At 29.7% G+C, this 19,392-nt stretch overlaps 2 protein-coding genes and 1 pseudogene across 2 annotated transcripts; all 3 read left to right on the top strand.

Annotated features, from left to right (window-relative positions):
- Nucleotides 1-2,373: 2,373 nt before the first annotated feature.
- On the top strand, nt 2,374-5,576 carry LOC114375630 (probable protein phosphatase 2C 47). The gene is made up of 4 exons (XM_028333464.1): nt 2,374-3,023; nt 3,719-3,913; nt 4,173-4,378; nt 4,506-5,576. Exons 1-4 carry the CDS (start codon nt 2,856-2,858, stop codon nt 5,059-5,061), a joined length of 1,125 nt encoding a protein of 374 aa, XP_028189265.1. The 5' UTR covers nt 2,374-2,855; the 3' UTR covers nt 5,062-5,576.
- A 291-nt stretch (nt 5,577-5,867) lies between these two features.
- Nucleotides 5,868-8,292, top strand: LOC114376021 (annotated as a pseudogene).
- A 4,977-nt stretch (nt 8,293-13,269) lies between these two features.
- On the top strand, nt 13,270-15,224 carry LOC114376022 (amino acid transporter AVT3A-like). Its single transcript, XM_028333920.1, has one exon. It carries the CDS (start codon nt 13,348-13,350, stop codon nt 14,626-14,628), a length of 1,281 nt encoding a protein of 426 aa, XP_028189721.1. The 5' UTR covers nt 13,270-13,347; the 3' UTR covers nt 14,629-15,224.
- Nucleotides 15,225-19,392: the final 4,168 nt, after the last annotated feature.

Genomic DNA, 19,392 nt, shown 5'->3' with positions numbered 1-19,392 from the left:
AGACATATTTCATGTTAAAGTTTTACACATATATATAAAAGCTAATAGGCTAAATGACTAACGGACTCATGAAAATAACAAAACTTTATGTAAAATAAATAATATTTATGAAAAAACTAAAACTACTATTACTCAATATTACTTGGGAGTTGAGACAAGGATAGGTAGGTTAGATTTTACAATAGTTAACTTCATACTTTTTTTTTTTTAATTTTACAACCTTTTTGTCTCCCCGTTACTCTTTTTTTTCGTGGCTCTTATTTCCTATTAGAAAGGCGTAAAGTTTGATTTTTTTTTTTACATGATCGTACAAAAGTCAACATAATATCATTTTTATTTTTATTAAAAGTAAAAAAGCAATACCAATACCTTGCTCAATTTTAAAGGGAGTACCAAAAGTCAACATACGTAAAAAAAATCGTTCATTGAAATTTATTTATCCTATATCGAGTATAACCACTTCAATCTTCATAATGGTAGGAGAACTCACAAGACGACAAAACTAACAGATAATCTTGGACTAGCATGTTCCGAAGAATGATGAGCCACTTGGAAGTTGGATCAGAAGGTCAACCCAAATGAAAAAGAAAAAAGAAAAAAAAATGTGATAGGGGATTTTTAATTTTTTAGGTGAATTAATCGAAGTTCAACGACACAGAGAGCCTAAAATCAATAAGGATTGGTTTGATAGAGTGGAAGAGAATGATAGAGAAGAGAAACAAAAAAAATTAAATTGAAGTAGAGAAAAAAAAAGTGAGATTCACATAATTTCTTAAAATTTTTCCTTCATTTCCTTTTTTTCTTCTCTAACCAAATAAAGTCTAAGAGCCACCTATCAATAAGGCAAGGAAATAAAAAGAATAACAAAATGAAAAGTTTTACCAGCTCTATATATATCCAACTCAAACTTTATAAGAAAAAATAGCAACCTATTATCCTATATGAACATGTTGTTGTTTAAAAGATTCACACATAACAACATAATGTTATTTTATTAACAAATGTTAATTGATAGTTTGTTAGTTTTTATTAACAAGAAAGATCAAATTCATGGCTTTTTTTTCATTTTTAACTATCCAACTAATTTTATATCTCTTACCCAAACCAAAATAATATTAGTGGCAATTCAGTTGTTATACACACACATTAACTTAAGAATTATTTCAACCCTAAAATATTTGAAAGAAATTCTTTATTTAGAAAAATAATATAAAAATAAATAACCAACACATACTTATGATACTCATATTAAAATATAGTAAATTTATATTATTTGTTTGGCATGTTAAAGGACTCAATTTTTGTTTTCTTTGTTTGAGTATTTGAGACAATATGTAAATGTTCTTCTTAACTTTATACACATAATTTAAAGGAAAAAATCAAGGCAATTATATATATATATATATATATATATATATATATATATAGAAAATGTTTTTTATTCTTTATTTTTATCTACAAATATTTATAACTCAAAATTAATTATATTTTTTTCTTTTTAATTAAGTCTTAAACAGAATTACTATTACGATACTATGTTGTTTTTGTAGGATTACGATATAATGTTAATAGTTTATTGATTATTTTCCACTTAAAATAATTTTATAATTAATAATTAATAACGATATAAATACAACTCAAGGTAATTTTATATAAGATTTGATTCCTTTAAATTGAGCCACCCACTTTATAAGTAATTACATTCAAACACATCCACATTTTATTTTGGATATGCATGTAATATTAATCGTTAATTTTTTCCTCAAGGATACACATTGCTTACTTTACTTTTTAAAGTGGGTTGCTCATTCTTGAGAACGCATATTTTTTGTTATATAGATTTTGCTCTTCTATCTAACTTTATTAGAGAATAAAGCAAGTAATCTCAGTGGTTAATATTTTAACACATTCTATCTGTATTTATTTAATATACATCGCTACATGCATGTAATATAGTGTTTAAGGAGTTATGAAAATAAATATTGATGTGATTTGTTAGAGTAAGACAATGTGTTAGTGTTGATATTATTTGGCAAGATCATGGTAACTAGTTATGGCAGCGGCTAGAAAAGTTTTTTCTAGGTATGAATTTTGATAAATAATAATAATAAAAAAAAAGTTACCTGAAATATTAGCTATTCGAGGGGCTATTCGGCTGACAAAAAGAATTAAAACAAACATCAGGTAAGGCATACAAATTAAGCAATAATAAAAATGAAATGCATATACAGAATAATTTACATTAATATTATAATAGAATATTGATCATACATAGATTTTAATAGAAGAGGTTTTGTTACCACAAGGGCATGTGGTCAACTAGTAACACAAATGGCAGCATAAGAAGCCACATGTGAGTTCCTTTGAAGCGCTACAATGGCGAGCGCAAAACTTGCAATTGCCAATCACTTTATACATACTCTTCTCAACGGTTCCCCCTTCTCTCTATCTCTATTTTGGTCTTCGTTTTTCTGCTCTTAATCTTTCTCCCTTTGGCATCACACCATTTGTTCACACCATTTGTTTCTTTCTGTGCACGCTACCTACCAGCTAACAGATATATCACCACCCTATTTTTTTTTCATCTCTTTTTTCTGATCTGTGTTGTGTTTCTCACGGTTTCCTTGAGTAGAGTTTTTTTTTTTTTTTTCTTTTTTCTTGGATCAAGTGTAAACCACATTTGGAATAGCCGAATAGCTGTTTCTTGCTGAGTGATCTTCTGGGGTGGTTTGAACAGTTTTATAGAAGCTTCTGGCATAAGGGACAAATAAAATAAATCTTTAAGCTTTTTGTTTGGTTTTGGTTGTGGTTGGTGTTATGGGACAAGGACAGGTTTCACGTGTGAGGCAGCTACAATGAGTGGTGTTGGTGGTGGGTGCCCCTGCCCCAGGGGCAATAGTGAGTGTTCCATAGAGGATCTGAATGGCGATACAGTGGGGAATTTGAATCAGAATGCTGCCAAACCTCCAAGGGACCATTCGGTTATGCGCCATTGCATCAGCTCTTCTTGGTCTGCTGAAACGGTTAGTATATATATCATGAAATTGAAATCCTATGTTTTTGTTCATGTGGATTGGATGTCATCAAGATTCAATAATAGCTTTGCATTCTTTGATGGCTGTGAAAAAAAAATTTGGTACAATTCTAGGATTTAGGAAAGCTTGGAACATATTGTTTCCTCATTTATTGTTTTGATATTATCCTAGGACTCTTATTAATTGTTGTATTACAAAAGAGGCTTGTAGCGTGTTTGGTTCCACGTCCTAGATGTGGTTTTTCTTGTTTATTGAGAAGCTAGAGTAGTTATAGCTTCCGCATCCTAAACTTGATTTTTTTTTTATTTCCCAACGAGTTTTCAAACATGCACTTGGATCTTACCGAATCTGCAGCTAATTGTAAAATGGTCAATAAACTTTCTGGTGATTTATTTATTGATGATTTAGACAAAAGCTGCAACCTTTGGATACTTTTCCTTGAAAGTTGGTAAAATGACATTTTAGTATTAAACTTTTGAGTAACTTCCTGCGTTTCTTGGTTTGTGTCCTTGTTATAGCCAGTTTGTTTCGAGTGTCTGTCTCTGTCCATGAATGCATAGAAAGAGAAATGCAGTTTGAGTTCCATGGAAAAAAAATGGATTGCTTATTTGTTCAAGTTGGGGCAACCCATGTATTTTGATATAGCCTTAGCTAGTAATTATGACCTTTCTTCTTTTGTCTAGGAATCAAATATGAATATTGTTGGACTTAAATCAAGCACAGAAGAAAAATCGAACTTTTCACTTGTAATGCGATCTGGAAGCTGTTCTGATAAAGGACCAAAGCAGTACATGGAGGATGAGTTCATATGTGCTGATATTCTTAGTGAATGTGTCGATCTAGGGGAAGACCTTCCTTCTCCTGCAGCATTTTATGGGGTATGTTTCTTCGTTTTGAGTTAGATCGATCCCATTATTTACCTAATGAAATGGGCCAAATCTCTTTATAAGAGGTGCAATCTCCGAGACATGAATGAATTTCCCATCACTGATTAACCACAAAGGCCTAAAAGATTTACAAAGATATATACAGGATATAAATTACTTAGTTGAAAGCATGTATTGATTAATATTCCAATTTGGTTGCCATTTATTTAAATGCCTTTTAGATTAAATACTCATGGAGATTGATATACAGGTATTTGATGGACATGGAGGTGTTGATGCAGCATCATTTGCCAGAAAGAACATTCTCAAGTTTATTGTTGAAGATGCTCACTTCCCATGTGGAATTAAGAAAGCAGTTAAGTGTGCATTTGTGAAGGCTGATCTTGCATTTAGAGATGCTAGTGCTCTTGATAGTTCATCAGGCACCACTGCTCTAATAGCCCTTATGTTGGGAAGGTAAGGACTGAGAACCATATAATTATCAATTCAGATCTAAGCATTGTTGGTACTTGCACGTAGATTTTCATGTATGCTAGTACATTAATAGTTGTACTACTACTACTACTACTACTCTATTTTGCAGTTCCATGCTTATTGCCAATGCAGGAGATTCTCGTGCTGTATTGGGCAAACGAGGCAGAGCCATTGAACTTTCCAAAGACCATAAACCAAATTGCACATCTGAAAGATTAAGAATTGAGAAACTGGGTGGTGTCATCTATGATGGATACCTCTATGGCCAACTATCGGTGGCACGTGCTCTTGGAGATTGGCACATCAAAGGTTCTAAAGGTTCCAAGAGCCCCTTAAGTTCTGAACCTGAACTAGAGGAGATTGTGCTGACAGAAGAAGATGAGTTTTTGATAATGGGATGCGATGGATTATGGGATGTGATGAGTAGCCAGTGTGCTGTTACAATGGTGAGGAGGGAGCTCATGCAGCACAATGATCCCACCACATGTGCAAAAGTACTTGTTGCTGAAGCCCTCCAACGCAACACCTGCGACAATCTGACAGTTGTGGTGGTGTGTTTCTCCAAAGATCCACCTTCTAAAATTGAAATTCCTAGATCATATAGGAGGAGGAGTATTTCTGCTGAGGGCCTTGATCTTCTCAAGGGTGTCTTGAATGGTAGATGAATAAATAAAACTTGTTACTGATTGATTTGTACAGATTATTGAGTAGGGTGTTCTTCAGTGGGGATTTTTCTGACTAACTGCTACCCCTGCTGCCCTTGAACATTGTTGTTTGCTTAAATGTCAATGCCAATAATAATGTTACACAACTTGTACCAATCAGACTCAGGCCTTCTTTACTTATACTATACAAGAACTATGATCACCCGGCAAGGTTCACACATACTTCTGGTCACAAGCTTCTTGAAGTCCAATTTTTGAGAATCCTTCAGCGCTAGTCTTCCCATTTTCAATGGCGGGAAGTGATACAAATACACAATACAACAGCAAATTTATATTTTCCAATGAAAAGAGTTATGAAGTAAAATGTTTTTTTTTCTTTCTTTCTTTTTCCCTTAGTTTATCTTTTACAACACTCTCAAGTCATTGTAAATTTGTTAGGAACATTCACTTTGTTTTCTGATTGTTGTTGTTGACCTTTTTTTGCCTCTACACATTTCGGAAATGAAAGGAAGCACAGATAACCACTTATAATATAACATCCACTCGGTTGTACAACAATTCACAATTGAAATGAATATGTTAAAAAGACAAATCATATTAAATCAGGAAGGATTGATTGCGTTAAATAAATAACATATTCAAGAAAACCATAAACATTCAAAAGTAAATCGCATATTGGACCAGTAAAAGTCTACAGGTGATTCTTAAGAATTACAATATGTAAGATCTCTTAATCTTTGGGCTGGGAAAGTTGTTAAGATGCTTTATACTTTAAAATTGATAAGATTCTTAAGAATTACAATATGTTAGATCTCTTAACTCAAAGAGTTAGTGCAGTGGTATAAAATTTCACTGCATTCACATAAATGGAAACGATATCTAGCTGAATAAAATAGTAAATCATAACTCAAATTTTTTAATGGGAAAAGCATTTACATTTAGTGTTACAGCCAGGGGTGTGTGTATTACGAGGTTCCAAGGTCACAGGTATTTTTATTCAGACGATCTTGTTTAAGCAGAGAAAGGTTATTGTGCCATGGCAAAATTCTGAATCTGACTATTTAATACAGTTATAGTGCCTTATATTTAAGTTCGACATTATTGAGTAAACTAAAACAACTGTGTCAATTGAGTAGGGCGATTTTGGCGAGGGAAAGAGTAGAGTAGCTGCTGCTACTTGATTGATGAGATGCGTAAACTTTGGAAAGCATTGGTATATCCTACATCCTCTTCAATCCCTTTTCTGAGTCGTTTCCAATTCCAAACGCATTCATCTTCTGCACCAAGCCAGGAGCATGTTTCGCAGCTGATACTGGACTAGAAATCTGCTTCCGAGGCGGTGGAGTGCTTCAGATGGGCCTCCACCAACCCCAACTTCGTCCATTCTCGATCCACATACCGCGCCTTGATCCACAAGTCTGCACTTTCCGCCGTTTCGACACGGTCAAGCAACTGCTCGACGAAATGCCCCACTCACTCGGCGTGCCACCTGTGGATGACATCTTCATCACCATCATCCGCGGCCTTGGCCATGCCCGGATGACTTGAACTGTCATCAAAGTGCTTGACTTGGCGTACAAGTTTCATGGCAGCCCCTCCCTCAAGATTGTCAACTCAATTTTGGATGTTCTTGAGAAGGAGGACATTGACATGGCTAGGGAGTTTCATAGGAAGAGCATGATGGCAAGTGGGGTTGAGGGGGATGATTACACTTTTGGAATTTTGATGAAAGGGTTGTCCCTCACTAATAGGATAGCTTAAGGTTTTAAGCTCTTGCAGCTTATTAAGTCCAGAGGGGTTGCCCCAAACACTGTGGTTTACAACACTTTGCTTCATGCACTTTGTAGGAATGGGAAGTTTGGGAGAGCTAGGAATTTGATGAATGAGATGAAGGATCCCAATGATGTTACCTTTAATATTTTGATATCTGGGTATTATAAGGAAGGGAATTCAGTTCAGGCTCTTGTCCTTCTGGAGAAGAGTTTTAGCATGGGGTTTGTGCCTGATGTTGTAAGTGTCACTAAGGTGCTGGAGATTCTGAGCAATGCTGGCCACGCCACGGAGGCTGCTGAGGTTTTAGAGAGAGTTGAGAGCATGGGAGGTTTGCTAGATGTTGTGGCTTACAACACCTTGATAAAGGGGTTTTGTGGAGCAGGGAAGGTGATGGTTGGGCTTCATTTTTTGAAGCAGATGGAGAGCAAAGGCTGTCTTCCAAATGTGGATACCTATAATGTACTGATATCTGGTTTTTGTGAGTCGAAGATGTTGGATTTGGTTCTTGATCTTTTTAATGATATGAAAACAGATGGGATCAAATGGAACTTTGTTACATTTTACACAATAATCATAGGTTTGTGTTCAGAAGGAAGAATTGAAGATGGCTTTTCTACTTTGGAGTTAATGGAGGAAAGCAAAGAAGGCTCTAGAGGGCACATCAGTCCTTATAATAGCATAATATACGGCCTGTTAAAGCAAAATTGATTTGATGAGGCAGCTGAGTTTCTAACAAAGATGGGGAACTTGTTGACAGAAGCTTGATGATTTTAGAGCACTGCAAGAAGGGGCCTATTTAGGATGCAGAGAGGGTGTGTGATCAGATGATTGATGAAGGTGGAATTCCAAGTATTCTAGTTTATAACTGCCTTGTACATGGATTTTCCCAACAAGGTAGCGTCCGAGAGGCAGTTGAGCTGATGAATGAAATGATTGCTAATAACCGTTTTCCCATTCCATCTACATTCAATGGTGTCATCAGTGGTTTTTACAGACAAGGAAAAGTTGAGAGTGCCTTGAAGTTGGTGGGAGACATCACTGCAAGAGGTCGTGTACCCAACACAGAAACTTACAGTCCCTTGATTGATGTCCTATGTAGGAATGGGGACCTTCAGAAAGCCATGCAGGTCTTTATGGAAATGGTAGACAAGGGCATCCTTCCTGACCAATTTATTTGGAATTCAATGCTACTTAGTCTGAGCCAAGAAAGACATTGCAGTAAGAATATGCTCAACATAGATGACATACTCTAGTACTCCTCGGGTGGATTGTGCAAACTCTGCCCCATAATCAATTTCTTAGCTTCACACTCTTAATACTCTCTCACTTGTTAAAAAGTATTCAGGGTTTCGGGTATTGTTTATTTGGAGGAAAAAGGAAATTGGTGTAGACTTCAATCAATTGTTTTTAAATCTAACACCAAGTAATTTTGTCTCCGAGTAACACTTTCTCTCTTAAGTTATTTGTAAGGTAATAATATTGTTTAACTAATTTTTTAAATATTGAATATTTTTATATATTTCAATAAAGTTTAGGAACTAATTAAATAGTCTTTTTAATAATTGGGGGACTATTTAATATATTTTTTTAATACTTTTAAAACTACTTGACTAATATATTTTATTTTTATTTTAAGAACTACTCGAGAGAAAATAATAGTTCAAGAATGAAATTGGTGGTTTGCTCCTAGTTGATTCCTACAAACCTCATCTCAATCGTTATGGGTCTCCATATACCTTAACTGAAGTGTGGAGTGTGGAGTAAATTTCTCTTGGTTCTCAATTTACGGATGAAACTCATAATTTACTTAGAGATGTTAGCTGAATAAGAGTTTTTTTGGTGGTAGATTGTAAATTAAGATTTTAGATTTTTTTTGGTGATCTCATAATTTGGTGAATTATCCATTCCATTTTTTTCTTTAATAGTAAATTTCATTTCAGGATCTTAAACAATTTTTTTAAAATCTCACATAAATCTGATATTTAAATATTTTATTTAATTATTTATTAAATTAAATATTTTTCTGAAGACTAAAGTTGCTTAATAGTCCTTCTGTGTGGCTTGCAAAGTACATCACGTTTTCTTTTTGTTAAACGACAAGAAATAATCAGCTGGGACGCACCAAATTTATGAATGGGTACACCGACACATGACCAATTGGTTGGAGATGGGTTAGCTTGTCACTGTCAGATAAACAATGATCAAATAAATTATCTTCACTCCCTTCCCTATCACACTGTAAATGATTTTTTGTACAAAACTTTCAGACGTCTGTTCAAAGATGATTAAATTAAAAGGAGAAATACAGAAGTGGTGGTTTTTCTCTTTTTAGGGTAACCAGAAATGCCTTGGTCTTTTATGAATAAACACTACTACTATTATCAAATTAAAAAATTATTTCCCTTATTTACTGTTTATGGTAAGATATTAAATTTTATATAGCTAGCAAGTGCATAGTATACACGGATATTTTTAAATTTATATAAAATTATAAATAAAAATAATACTAAATTTTTTTATTATTAATAATGAACGTTTTATTTCATTAAATACAAATTAATTAAAAAAAATAAGACTTTTAAAATTGATTATGAAATTATATAAAAATATTAAATTTAAAACACATCATATTTATTAATATGATATGACAAATTTTAAATATTAAAATAAATATTTACTATGATTATAATAATTTTAAGACTTATTTTATTTAAAATAAAAACTATATATGTAAATTTGAAATTAAAATCAAAATTATTTTTTTTAGACCACAAATATTTTTCACTAAAGATAATTATATTCGAGTCAGATAAGATTTAAGATTTAAATTTAAAATCTATAATTAAATTAAAATATTGTATCAGTTCATCCACATGTTTAATAATAATTAAAATTAAATTTAAAAAAGTAATATTTAAAACAAATGAAAAATAAATAAACACACAATACAGCAAATGTGACATAAGTTTAACAAATATGAGGATAATTCTTTAAAATATATTAATTCGAAGTTAACAACTCTAGTTTATTATACGAGTCGAATTGTTTTTTAATAGTTTTATTAGCTTCTTTTTCTCCTTGCTAAGTATTTTTTTAGGATTTTTTTTAAAATTGTTTATTTGATTTCTATAATTGTATTCATTTTGAGTTTTAGTTTATATATGATAAAATTTTAAGTTTTAGTTCATGATAGGATTTTTGTAGCAATTTATCATTGCTAAAAAAAATTGTAGCGGTTTGCTACCACTATACTTTATTTTAGTGGCTTTATAATGCCTTAAAAGTGTTTTTACTAATTTTTAACTTTTAAAGTTTGGTTGACAAGTAACTAAATAATTTTCTTTGATAGTTCATAATATTTTTTAAAATATTTCTTAAAGTAACGTTTTTTTAAAATACTAACTTCTCATTTTTTATATTTTTTTTCATTTTTATCTTCAATATAATTATTAAATTTTTTATTTTTATTTTTAAATAAATTATGATTTTATTGTTTTTATTTTATATTTTTTAAATATTTTAACCGTTAGTGAATACTTATAATTTAATCTGTTATCTTTTTAGTTTTCAGCTTCCAATAAATTTTTTAACTTTAAACTAATTTTTCTGCTAATTATACGAACAAATTTATGATTTTTTAACGTTATATTTTTTGTAGACAAGGACTAAAATTTTAAATAAAAACAACGTTAAGAACAAAATAAATAGTTTGATCTTCATTTTTCAATCCGATGCATATGATACGTGAAACTTTAACAATGACTTTCGCGCATTACGAATTAAGGATGTTACCCATTTGGTTTGATTTATTTTTATGTGACTCTTAAAATTATGTTTAATTTAATCACTAACAAAATAAATTGACATAATGCAAAATTTAATAACTACCTGAGTTTCGATCAATCTTTAAAAAATTATACTTCCTAAGGTTGTAGTTCCAATCAAAGAAAGAACTAGATTTTATATAAAAATAATAATAAGAAAAATAATATAAATATATCAAGAGTGTGACTTTTAAATAATAAAAATTGAATTAAATTAAAATAAAATTATTTTTTAGTTTTATTTTGTTAATAAATATAATATTTTTATTTTTTATTTTATCAACTTTAAAGTTTAAAACAGAGTACCCATCCGAGAAAAAATCCATTAAGATGTATTATAATTATAAATAAAAGAACGACTTGAAGTTTGTTTGATGGTTAGATAAATAATTTTTTTATTAATGTTAGGTTTTAATTTTTAATTCTTTATATTTTATTATATTTTTATCCTTAATTTATTTATTTAATTTTCTTATTATTTTTTAAATATGTCATTTATATTTTTTAGTTACTTCAACCATTAAGTTAAAAATTAATTTATTAAATTATAAGTATTTGATGAAATTAATTATTAAGATAACTAAAAAAATATAAAATAACTAAAAAATAATAAAATAATTATTTACTTAAAAGGATAAAATAATATTTGATATATATATTAAAGATAAATAAAAGAAAATATAAAAAAATTAAAAATTAATATTTTTAAAAATATTACTTCAAGTAGTAATATGTTAAAAATATTAAAAATTACTAAAAATTATTAAAAAAATATTTATCAAAAAGTTAAGTGGATTTTTAACTTAATAAAAAAACTAAAAAATAATTAAAATAGCTCCCTAATCATAAACAAAGTAAGAGCTTTTTCATTTTTTAATTGTAAACTTTCCTGTTTTTCTATTTTTGTTAATTTTCTCTCTTTCTATTTATTTGTTGGAGCTTGCGATTTTTGTAGTAGCAGCCGCTAACTCCCTTAGGTTGATGTTTTTTTTTTTTTAGCAAAATTACATTTTTGGTCTCTCAATTTATCTCTAATTTTATATTTAGTCTCCCAATAATTTAATTCATGAATTTTATCCTCCTATCTTATAAAATCAAATCGTGCAATGTTGGTCCCTCAAGGACGTTGACGCTTAAACAATGACGTTGACTATCACGTGTCACCTTCTTATTGGATAATAACTGTCACATGTTATATTTTGATTAATCAATGAAAACAAGCATGTCATCTTTTATGGAATTAACATTCAATACATGTATTAATTATTATCCAATAAAAATGTGACACGTAATCGTCAATGTCATTGCTTAAAGATCAATGTTCAATTGAGGCATCCAAGACCAACATTACATAATTTTATAAAACAGAGGATCAAATTTGTAAAGTAAATTATTGATGAACCAAATATGAAATTGAAGCTGAAGTAAGGGACTAAAAATATATATTTTTTTTTGTTAAAGATGTTAGGTTGATCATTATATTGGCAAGATGACAAATGTGACGCGTATAATAACATTAATTAATAATATTAACTTTAATTAAATATAACACGTGTATTTTTTTAATAAAAAACACGGGATTGCTAACATAATAAAGTATTTATTATAATTAAATCACAAATTGTTATATGTTATAAATTTACTAATTTATAATAATTAATTTAAAAATTATGCAGTAAACAAATTTAAAATTATAAAAAAGTTTGATTAACTATAAAATACAAATGCTATATATTTAAAATACACATTTATTAAACTAATGAAAAAAAAAATCAATAATATTAACACAGTGATATAAAGTTATGTTTCGTTCACACAAAATTATTTATACAAAAAAAATATTTAAACGTTACAATAGATTATTTCATGGCCGTGCCAGAAAAAATATATGTAATGGCTATACACGTTATCATTATCAATGTATTAAGTGGAAAACATAGAATAACAAACGTTAATTTTTTTTTCCTTTAAAAAAAGGTTAATTTGACCCATCCAATAGGTGATATTAGATTGCTTTTATTTTATTAAAAAATTGAAACAAATAACGACATATCACCATTTTTTTTAAGAATATTAGAAGATTATATCGAGCCCACAAAGTTGTCTTTTCATAAATGGAAAAATAAATGAAAGACACGTACACACACATGAGACCAAAACTAAAATTTGGTCCTCCAAACCAAATATACAAACCTTAGCCGCCACATATTTAGCTACTTAACCGGGTTCTCTCATTTATAAAGTCCCAATATTTCATCCATCTATCAAAAGATTATTGATACAAGTTGTTCGCACCTCACCTATCATTTTATTTTAAAATAGGCAGCCGACAATTGAGAAAAAAAAATTACTTAAATATTAAATATAAACCGATTAAAAAAAAAAACGTGTCTTCCAACTAATACTTATCACCTCCCTCGCATATTTTGATGTTTAAAAATATTTAATAAAACTTAAAATTATTATATTTTAAATTAAAATGACTTTACTTAATAGATTAAGTTTTAACACTTATGTCACTAATGATAAATATTGAATAAATTAAAATTAAAAAATTAGGAATGAAAAATTGAAAAAGTCCATTAATTAATTATATAAGTTAGGAGGAGGAGTGGCGTCCCAATCTAGCAAAGCAAGTAGTGTCAACGCAAAACACAAAGAGAAAGAAAGAAGCAAGAAGCAATCAGCAATGGTGTTCGCAAAGGAAGGCGAAGCAGGGTGTTCATCCTACTCACTCACAGCGTACCCAAGAGAGGACACTCCTTTCCTGGGCAAGTCCCCGCCTCTCTCTTCGAACCTAAAGACCTTCGCCAACATCTTCATCTCCATCGTCGGGGCCGGCGTCTTGGGCCTTCCCTACAGCTTCAAGCGAACGGGCTGGCTCATGGGCCTCCTCATGCTCTTCGCCGTCGCCTTCCTCACCTACCACTGCATGATGCTCCTCGTCCTCACCCGCCGCAAGCTCGATTCCCTTTCCCCCTTCTCCAAAATCTCCTCCTTCGGCGACCTCGGCTTCTCCATCTGCGGCCCTTCTGGCCGCTTCGCCGTCGACTCCATGATCGTCCTCTCCCAGTCCGGCTTCTGCGTCAGCTACCTCATCTTCATTTCCACCACCCTCGCTTTCCTCACCAACAACGATACCACTCCGCTTTTTCTAGGCTTCACTCCCAAGGTTCTCTTTCTCTGGGCTTGCTTCCCTTTTCAATTAGGGTTAATTTCCGTTCGCACCTTGACTCATTTGGCTCCCTTGAGTATCTTCGCTGACGTCGTCGATCTCGCCGCCAAGAGTATCGTGATGGTCGAGGATGTTTTTGTTTTTGTTAAGAACAAGCCCGATTTGAAAGTATTCGGGGGTTTGTCGGTGTTTTTCTACGGCATAGGTGTGGCGGTGTATGCTTTCGAAGGAATTGGAATGGTTTTGCCTTTGGAAACTGAGGCGAAGGATAAGCAGAGGTTCGGTAGGGTTTTGGCTTTGGGGATGGGTTCGATTTCGGTGTTGTTTGGTTTATTTGGGGGTTTAGGGTACTTGGCTTTTGGGGAAGAAACTAAGGATATTATTACCACTAATTTGGGGCCTGGGGTGATTAGTGTGTTGGTTCAGTTGGGGCTTTGTGTTAATCTGTTTTTCACTTTTCCGATTATGATGAACCCGGTGAATGAGGTGATGGAGAGACGGTTCTTCGGGTCCAGGTACTGCTTGTGGCTGAGGTGGATGATGGTCTTGATCATAAGCTTGGTGGCGCTTTTGGTTCCCAATTTTGCGGATTTTCTGTCCCTTGTGGGAAGCAGTGTTTGTGTTGTTCTGAGTTTTGTGCTGCCTGCGATGTTTCATTGTTTGGTTTTTAAGGAGGAGTTGGGGTGGAGGTGTGTTCTCTGGGATGGGGCTATTGTGGTTTTTGGGTTTGTTATTGCTGTTACTGGGACCTTCACTTCTGTGATGGAGATTCTTTGGCCTACCCCTACAGCATGATTCAGCACAAAAAAAAAAAAAAAAAAACCTTGTTAATACATGTTTGGATAACCATTTTGGATGCTGAATGTACTTTTGGAGAAAGATACTCTTTTGTGTGTGTTTGTTTTTCGGTTCAACACCCCCCTCAAACGGACCTTCAAGGAGAAGTAGTAACAATTTGTTGCTTCTCACAAAATGGTGCTTGGAAACGTGTGTCCACGGAATGAAACGGTAAAACAAACATAACCTTTGTATCTGTTATTCTGTAGGTACTTTGGAATAGAGTGTAATGGTAATCCAAACATGTTACAATTGGAGAAACTCTGGTTTATTGATGCAGCAACCATGCTTTACATGTTTTTGGTGTAAGCTTGGTTTGTCCTTGATGGAGATTCTTGCTTCCAGATGCTGATTGAGCTGGGAGGAATTCTTTTTGTTGGATTTGATGCTTACCTGAATCAAGTGTTCAGTTTGCTGAATTCGTCTAGAATAAAGCTCTGCCTATTATTCTTTTTTGCTGTTGTATGCTGTTCTTTCTTTTTTGTCAAAAAATGTAACATATGGACCTATTATGATAAAGTTTGAGAATTATTCCATTGGTTAGCTGTTTGAAATTTTCTGCTTCAATACTTTTGCTTCTATGGACCAACGAGAGACTCTCAGAACTTTTAATTGGTTTCATGCTTTGTTTTGAAAGCATATTTCATTTATTGTTTCTGATTCATGGTTGGCCTAAATTTAGGCTGGTTTCTTGCAAAACCCGAATTTGAGATCCAAAATTGTTTGAAAAAATATTAGGAAGCCCTAAAATAGCAGACATGGCAGTGCTATAATTTCACATAGAATCAAAACACAAATAATGTTTATAATTATAATAATAAATTAATACGAAGCATAAAATTTAATAATAGAAATGTGGAAAATGAATTAACATGCATGTATTCTTTCAAGATATGTTAATCCGTTGATCCAATCAACTACAGCAAAAGAATCTCAAACCAAATAACATCATGTTTCAAAACATATAATTATAATAATATAATATAATTTTATAAAAAGAAAAAATAAGCATTTTACTATAAATGTGTGCCTCTAGTTCTGATTTTTCTGCAAGAGGAAACTATTTATAAGCAACAAATAACCATCAAATATACAGACATAATAACAAATTTTATCGGTACAAAAATCTTTCAACGGATATACAGACTAAAGACTTTCAAACATAATTTCTGAAAAAATGGAATAAAGAGATAGGGGATAATTTTTTATCTTTAAGAAAATCTGATTGAAAAAAAGGAAAATGTATTTATTTTAAATTATAAGAAAATATTTTCCAATAAAAATAATTATGTTTGAACTAGATTTTGCATAATTAATTTTATATTAAGATGATTTTGCTGGTTGGAGAAACAACTATCAACTATGTTTGTTACATTTTTACAGTATACCTTCTAAATCACGTAATTATTGTTTTATTTTTAAACATGATGCCAGCCATTGGAGAGAAAGAAACTTGGCCCAATATGTAACGTGGGCAAAAAATGAAACACAACAACTCATGAACCATTTCATAATTTCAACAGAATCCTTGTTATTCAAGACAATTTAAAAATAACAATTTGTTCCTTATATATTCTTAAATTTGGTTTAGTTGAATATCAACAAGTTGGTGAATAGAGTAAGATACTCTAACATCTAAGGGTATGTTTGAGTTGTGACTCATTTGTGCAGTGACGTGTCTCCAGATTGATCCAATGAACGAATGCAAAAGACGCACTTCTAATCTTTTTATAAACGCCGTTCTAAAGACTCACAACGGCAACTCAAACATATACTAATAGGTTGCAGCCTTGCAGGTTTTTTTTTTTTTAAGTCTGAAAACTTTTTCAGTCTTCAATTGAAACACTGTTTCCTCCCTCTAAAGTTCTGTCAAAAAAGAAACTCGGCTTTATTGAGCAATGAAAGAAAAAGACAATTCCACTATTGTAAATATTCTATTGTTGAATTTGTGTTTTTCATATTTGAAATTTCAATCTTCCGTAATTTTTGTGCCAGTTAATGTTTGGGAGTTTTATTAAATAGGGGTATTTTTTCCTATAGGTCATTAATTTTAAATTATTTTTAAAAAAATAAAACAAGTCATAAAATAACATGTGTTACGATTTTTAAGTCACAAGTCTTAATAACATTTGTTATGAATTATTATTATTGATAAAATTATTTATAATTTTAATTTCAATTTTTTTATTTATGACTTTAAAATTGTTAGTATTTTTTTTATTTTATGACTTTCAAGTTGTAAGTTTTTGTTTATATTTTATGACTTTAAAGTCATAATTTTTTTTTTACGTATTTTAGGCTTTATTAATTACTTGTATTTTATTTTCTTTTGTCTTTAATTTTTAAAAAATTATAAATAATTTTATTTATTTAATTATTAAATAAATATTTTTTATTTTAATTTTTGTTAGTTTTATTTAATATCTTGTATAATTTTTATGATTTTATTTAATATGTTATATACTTTTTATATTATTTTATTTAAAGTATTTTATATATTTTTTTATTTAAATATTTTGTATATTTAAAATTTAGATAATCTTGTAATAATGTTATTGAATTTGATTTGTTTTGTAAATGAAATAAAAAAAGTAACTTAATGATATTTAATATATTTTTTTAATATTTATTTTATTTTAAAAACTAAAATTTTAAACCAAATATTAAAATATTTTGTTACTAATATTAACTTATAATTTATGAAATAATATTAATTATTTTTTGTAAAGGAATTTACTATTAACAATATTTAATAATTTAGTAATAAAAGTAGTTGTTAAGTTAAAAATAACATAATACATTAATATAAAATGAACAATACAAATTAAAGAGAAACATAAAAAATAAAAATTATATCAGTCATCTATTTGTTTGAATGAGCAGTTATTACGACTATGTCATTCACTTCTATACAATGAGCATTTCTTATGTCTATTTGGAATTAATTCGTTTATCTCATTATATATATGAGTAGTGGTTGATCTTTTTTCAATGTTTGTCGTCGTTTCGAATGATCAAACATAAAATATAAACCTAAATTTTGAACTCATTTGTCTTCACTTCTAAGAAAACGAAAGTGATGTTGATAAACTTTAAAAATGTTTTCCAACTTGTATACTTGGTCAACAACCCTAAAATATTATTACCTAATAACTTATTTAAATTTCTAAAACGCTAAAATAATAATAACTTAAAACTTATAATTTATTAAAAGACTAAACCCTAAAATAATAATAACTTAAAACTTATAGCTTATTTAAAGACTAAACTTTAAAATATTATTATCTAATAATTTATTTAAATTTTTAAAGCCCTAAATTAATATTAACTTAACACTTATAATTTATTAAAATACTTAACACTTATAATATTATAACATATATTTTTTTAAAAAAAATACAATATAATATTTAAAAACCAAATAGTGAAGTCATGCCATTCTTCACAACTTCATGAAGTCGTGGGACCAAAAACACCTTTCATTCCACCATGCATCAAATCACATCCAATTGTTCATTTTAGTATTTGCATTAAAATTTTAATATTTAAAATAAATCAGATATTAAAAAAATATATTAAATATCATTAAGTTACTTTTTTATTTCATTTACAAAATAAATCAAATTCAATAACATTATTAAAAGATTATCTAAATTTTAAATATACAAAATATGTCAAATAAAAAATATTAAAAAATGTAAAATATTTTAAATAAAACAATATTAACAAATATATAACATATTAAATAAAATCATATTAAAAAATATATAACATATTAAATAAAAATATACAAGATATTAAATAAAGCTAATAACAAGTAAAATTAAAAATATTTATTTAATAATTAAATAAATAAAGTTATTTATAATTTTTATAAAATTTAAAACAAAATAAAATAAAATACAAGTAATTAATAAAGCCTAAAACATGTAAAAAAATTATGACTTCAAAGTCGTAAAATAAAAAAAAAATACTAACAACTTTAAAATCATAAATAAAAAAAATTAAATTAAAATCATAAATAATTTTACAACTTCAGTTATAATAATAATAATAAGTCTTAAAAGATTCTTGTAACTTATGAGTCCTAACAGATGTTATAACTTATCTCATTTTTAGAAATAATTTGAGAATAAATTTCATATGAAAAAATTAAAAATATATATATTTGGTGAAACTCTCTCAATTTTATCATAACAAGACTCTATTTTTTATTAACTGATTGCTTCATTAATTTTGGTTTATGTATACTATAGTATTATTTTTTTTAAAAAATAACCTCTAGTTAGCCGTTGTCAATTCACCCAAGTTAAATTCCTAGCTTAGCTCTATCTTGGAGTTAGTAACCTCTCTATTTTAGTGTATAAAGTCACCAAGTTTATCATTTTACTGCTCCCACCAAGTTTTCCTATTTCATGTCAAAGCAATCAAAAGGCGTTGGAGAAAAAAGAAAGAAAAAATTACATTTGAACAGTTTTTTATGTTTGACATCCAATTTAAATTAATTCGTTAATTGTTATTTTACTTTTTCAACTTTTTAAGTAGTAAAATCATTTATCAAAAATTTATAATAAGATAATTTTAACATGTCACACTCAACAAATAATATGAGTAGTTAACTCACAATCTGAGACCTTGGTCTCTTTCTGTCTCTTTCTTTTTCCATCAATATAAAAAAAAAACTCACGACCTAATATGATTTTTATAACTACACTAATAGTT

The sequence above is a fragment of the Glycine soja genome, chromosome 11 (genome assembly GCF_004193775.1).
Source record: "Glycine soja cultivar W05 chromosome 11, ASM419377v2, whole genome shotgun sequence".
NCBI lineage: Eukaryota > Viridiplantae > Streptophyta > Magnoliopsida > Fabales > Fabaceae > Glycine > Glycine soja.
Note: the sequence above shows the minus strand (reverse complement) of the source record. Positions and strands in the feature narration are given on the sequence as shown.